Source organism: Hydra vulgaris, chromosome 06, assembly GCF_038396675.1.
Source record: "Hydra vulgaris chromosome 06, alternate assembly HydraT2T_AEP".
Taxonomy (NCBI): Eukaryota; Metazoa; Cnidaria; class Hydrozoa; order Anthoathecata; family Hydridae; genus Hydra; species Hydra vulgaris.
The window spans coordinates 36,885,960-36,891,615 of NC_088925.1; the positions used below are offsets into that span (position 1 = coordinate 36,885,960).

The 5,656-nt window shown below is 26.4% G+C and overlaps 1 protein-coding gene across 1 annotated transcript; it reads left to right on the forward strand.

The window, feature by feature from the left end:
• Positions 1–1,938: 1,938 nt before the first annotated feature.
• Positions 1,939–5,207, forward strand: LOC100211908 (homeobox protein OTX2-like). Its single transcript, NM_001309768.1, is given in 3 exon segments — positions 1,939–2,020; positions 3,764–3,912; positions 4,098–5,207. Coding segments are annotated over 3 exon segments (723 nt in total). The 5' UTR covers positions 1,939–1,953; the 3' UTR covers positions 4,605–5,207.
• The last annotated feature ends 449 nt before the right edge of the window (positions 5,208–5,656 follow it).

The following is a 5,656-nucleotide window of genomic DNA, read 5'->3' on the forward strand; positions in this document are numbered from 1 at the left end:
AATCTTGTTCATTTTTTATTATTCTCTTTTGCTTACTCTTTAGAGCCGCTCTACTTTTAACGTTAATTTTTTTAAATCAAGAACATCAAAACCTAAGGCATTTAGATTGAAAAAACAAAAAACTTTACAATAATTTTGCAATGATCTTAGTGTTTTATGAAGAATAAAATAATAAAAAATATAAAGATTTTTCTTTATGATTTAAAGTATTTTATCAAAACAGTTGCATTACAGCGTTACATCGATTTGTTGCATTGAAGTATCGATTTGTTATATCGAAAAATTGATTTGTTATATCGTAACATCGATTTGTTATATCGTAAAACACTAGTTTTGAGCAATAATTCATAAAGTATTAACAAAAATATTTTAAAAAATAAGCATGGCTTTATCAAAGTTAAAACTTTGAACTAACAGTTTGATGTCTTTTAATACCTAAAATGCTTTAAAACTCTTTTTAAATACCTAAAATGCTTTAAAACTCCATATCAGTGGTATCAAAAAATAAAAGCAACGTGGAATAACTGTTTAGTTATAAATTAAATGCATAAAATGATTTTTCCTATATAGTGTGCTTGAGTTTTTTGAAAATGTCAAATCATGTTAAAATAACAGCTTACTGGTAAGATAGAACAAACTATTAAAAACACTAATATTAGAAATTTTATATATGTGCCATATTGCGCAGAAAAGAACGTACAGTTGGATTGCCTGCTTTTATATAAAGCCTGCTTTTATACATTTATGCGTGTTAATTAAAATTTGCAAAATAATATTTGTTTTGAGCTATTTTATTATATTTAGAACTAAAAGAAATCTGGTTATAGGTAATAAAGAAATCAACGTAAAGGTAACCGAAAATAAATTGCATTTCATTTTATCAATACCGATTGATCATTGTCGTTGCTATGGATTATTATTATTTTTTTGTAACGCATTTATGTCATAGCAATGAATTTTTAATCAAGAATAGTTGTTAATTATGATAACACAATAACATTATAATAGTTCTTATTATTTTATTAGATTCTAAAACTAAAAAAATAAATTAAATCTAAAACTTCGTTAAAACGCAATAAACTATACTAAAAGAATCTTATATTGCTTTAATTTTATATATTATTTTGATTTGGAAAAATGCGCCGAGCAGGAAATAAGGTCATAATTTATTGGCGAACCCAAATTGCAAAAAAAAAACAAGAAGTTTTGCGCTGTGTTTGAACCTTTGATTTGTGTTAATTAGCGCAAACGAGCAGCAATTGAAGTCTCCAGTTATCTTCGGTTTAATCAGCTTGTAAACGGTTTTGCAATTTTTTCATTCTTGTTTTCAATAGCGACACTTCTACAACTAATTACTCATTACAGTCAATTAGAGTTTGTCTTTTGAAAGTATTGTAACATCAATCGCCGCCGATGTATTGGTAAAAAAACAATAGTTTTTTTTTAATACAAGACAATCAGTTGCGCAGTGTTCAATGGTCATGTTATTGTCATTGTGTGATTGGGTTATATTTAGTCGCTTTGGCAGTTTAGCGCATTAGAATCTAACTAGCATTAAGTTTTAAGGAGTGAGCAGACAACATCAATAAAGGTAAGATTATAAAAACGAAACCTAAAGTCGTTGTAAAAACAGAGTTTAAGTAGTGCTTAAAAAAACAATTTTCTAAAATCTTTTAACGCAATACTTAGAGGAAGGATTTAGTTTTATATTATCTAATAGTATTTTTTGCAATGGTATTAAATCAGTTGAATTTATGTAAAAGCTTTGTAAGGATTTGCGAAATATGAAAAATGTTAGTAAAGTAAAGTCGTGTTCACACTTCGTATTTATAATCTTCTACTGTTTTTTATACAGATTTTTAAACAAAAAAAGCCCAAAAACTTTAAATTAAATTTTATCTTTGTTGCTTTTCAGGTTTTTCTTGAAAAAGAAAAAGATTTATCTTGTGCGCGATGACCATGTCCGATAGCCCCTTGGATAGTCCATTAAACATGAATTCTGGAGCAATAAAGTCAGAGAGTAAGTTTATTTTTTCAAGAGCAACAGCTTGTTATTAATCTTTAAAACAATGTTTTGCAAAATATTTCTTTCCATTTTTAATATATTCTTGCACTATATTGATTCAAAATTAAAAAACTGTTATGAATTTTAAAACAGAGGAAGCATGTAGAATATCCAATTATTTAGGAACACATTCTTTAAAATTAACTAATAAAAAAAAAGTTTTTTTTTTTTCGGAAATTTTGCTATAACGTTTAAAATTTATAAAAATTTTGCAGAGAGGTAATGAGATAGCAATTAAGTCTAGCAATTAAAAATGTTATTTTTATATTTCGCGGCCACATCAATTTTTTTATTGTTGAAGTAAAAACAGAAATAGAAATGGTGACGGAACCGCTAACTTTTTTTAAACTTAACGTCCAAAAATAGTGAAAATCATTTCACACTAGAAATATACAAACTCTAAATAAAGTTTCAGGTATTATTTTAATACAACTACAAAATCCACGATATTTGATTGAGTTTTCATGTTTTTATATAAAAAATGTTAATAGTGACCAAAAACAAAAGATTCACGTAAATTTACAGCGCCTAGGAAATAATGTTTCCATGACAATTAATAGTAGGTCTTCTTTATGAGTGTTATAAGTAATCATTGTCTTTTATACGCTTAAAAAAGTTAATTGTTAGATAAGTTACGAGAAAAGAATATTGTAAAAAGTGGTTTAAATAAATACAACAAAAATCTGAAGTAAATTTAAAAACTTTAAGATTTTATAAACGTTAAATATTCTTATTTTTTTCCCTTTTAACCTTTTGATACCAATGTAATATCAATCTGATGAATAACAAATTTTTTTTAAAGATATTTTTTAATCTCTCAATACTGAATGAAATTAAAAAAAATTTTTTATTAAAATAATAAAATTTTATGAAACAAAATAATGATAATTTTTGAAAAATAAAACTTTTTATTAACATATTTTTTATAATAAAAATAGAATATATATACTCTTGTATATCTGCATTAAAAGCTCTTAAATAACAAGGCATTTAAAGTATGTATTTAGGAGCATTTTGATAATAGAGGCTAGAACTTAGTTCTTTTTTTACTTTCATCCGTTAATGCTTTTTTGTCACTCTTGCGAGTTTTATTTAATAACAGTTATTTGTTCTTGTTTTTTTAAGAACAAATTTGTCTAGACAAATAAAGTTTTGAAATAAACAAAACATTCAATTATAAAATAATTTCAGTTAAAAAAAATTAAAGATATGAATAATAATTCAAAGCTTTGCCACTTCATCACAAGTAGATGAAGGTTGTTTTGTCAACAAAATGAAAATGTATGGAAGGCAAAAATATGCTTAACCTATAATGAAGCGTATCACCGTTATTTTAAAAAGAATTAATTATTTAATTTACCAATGAATTCAATTACAACCAATTTACTTTTTATTTTTTTATTTTTTTTTTATTTTTATTGTATCGCTTTTAAAGTTATCTTTCTACAAATCGACACAAAAAACTGTCCATTTTAAGACTTAAAATAACTAATTTTATTTACTATTACATATGCAATTAGTTAATAATACAGATAAACTATCAAATATAAAGAAAAATAATGAAAAAAAAACTAGTATATTCGTTGAGAATTTAATGCAAAACCTTTCGTCTTTATTTCCTTCTCAAACCAAAGAAAATAAATGTTTTTATTTTACTTTTGTTTTATTTTGAAATTTCATTTTACTCTATTTACATAGCTCCACCTAAAAGACGACGTGAAAGGACCACTTTTACAAAAGCACAACTTGATGTGCTGGAAGATATGTTTGGAAAAACTATGTATCCGGATGTATTTATGAGAGAAGAAGTAGCTAAAAAAATTAATTTGGCCGAAGCCCGAGTACAGGTACGGCTATTTATGCATAATAATAAATATGCAAAAAAAAAAAAAAAAGGATTAAATTATACATAAAAATTAATATAAGACGTTAAATTATATCAAAAAATCCTAAACTTTATTAATAGGTTTAACCATTTAGCTATGTGTACATGTTTTGTCATTGAAAACTTATAATGTATTTGTCTTTTTAGGTTTGGTTCAAAAATCGACGTGCAAAGTTTCGACGCTCACGTGAAAATCCTGGTCGACATTTCGATAATAATAAGTATTTAGGACGTGAGAAATTAATGCCCGAAGATCTCATTCGTACATTTCCTAAAAGTAGTGGTGGCGCTCCACACTCTTACCCAAATACAAGCAATTATCCTCCTCTATGGAAATATCCAGGTACAGACCACAGTCCACCATATACAGGAAATAATATAATTGATGAACCAGTTTATAGACAATCAAACCCATACGCTCCCATCTCGCCTTATGAATATTCTTTTCCTAGTGGGAGACCACCATATTTTACTCAGCCACCTTATTATAGTCCGTCTGCACCTAGTCAAGATTATCTTTCAAATTCCGTTTCGGCGCCATCAAGCACGAATAGTATATCAAGTTTATCTTTTTCGCAACATGACACTAAAAATGAATTAAATCTTCCTGCGTCTTATTGGAGTGGAGCAGGGTATATGGGTGCTAACATGTAGTTTAATTATAAAGCACCTCAAAAGTGGAAATCTATTTCAGATAGACACAACAAAATTGATTTAAAAATCAAACAGTTGTACATAGAAATGCTTTTTTTACAATTCATTTAAAAAAGATACCCCTTAGATTTAAGTCTAAGACTAATGAACCAATCGATTGCGTAAATTACAAAGCTAATTGGTTGTGTCTAGAAAACAATTATACAGATTGGTAGTTTAAAAAAAAACTACTGGACTAAAACATTAAAACAACTCGCAAGTTGTTTTATTTGCATTTTTAGAATATATATACCATGTTTTAAATTTTTATCGTAGAACTATTATGCAGTTATTTTTGTTCAACTTTTTATTTATGTATAAATCGATATGACACTGCTATATTACCAGTGAAAATATCGGTTTAGCAAAATTTCAAGCCTTTATGAAAAGGAAAATGGCTGAAACAATGATTTTTTTAAACAGTTTTGTTCTAACAGATTTATTTTGTTAATAAAAAAATGTAGCAGCGATCAAAAATGGAAATATATATGTTATTGAAACAACTTTTTAATTTTCTATTTATCAAATAACTGATTTAACGTATAAACCTGTTTTAGATTTTTTTGTAAATATATTATTACTGTAATAGAAACTCTATATTTTTAGGACAAGTAAAATGTCAAAACTTGCTGTTTTTGTTATCTTTTCTTGCTGAGATTTTAAAACTTTCTACTTTAAGAATAAATTAATCAGCACTAAACTGTTTTAAAAATTTACAATAGTCTTAAATGTAAAAACTTCGATTTCAAATTTACACAATCGAGTTGTAATAAAACGCGTTAAAAAGTAAAATTGTTATAAAGAAATGGCTCACGCGTTGTAACATCGTGTTTATACATTTAATTGTATAAAGTTAAAAGCTATAGAATACAGAATGGTAGTGCTATAACGGCATTAGGTTAACCATGGTAAGGCAAAGATATCTTATCACCGTTAACACGGTTTCATATTTAAAGGCGAAGAGAGAGAGAATTTAAGATCACATTTTTAGGCTGTAAAGTTGCTTTTCACTT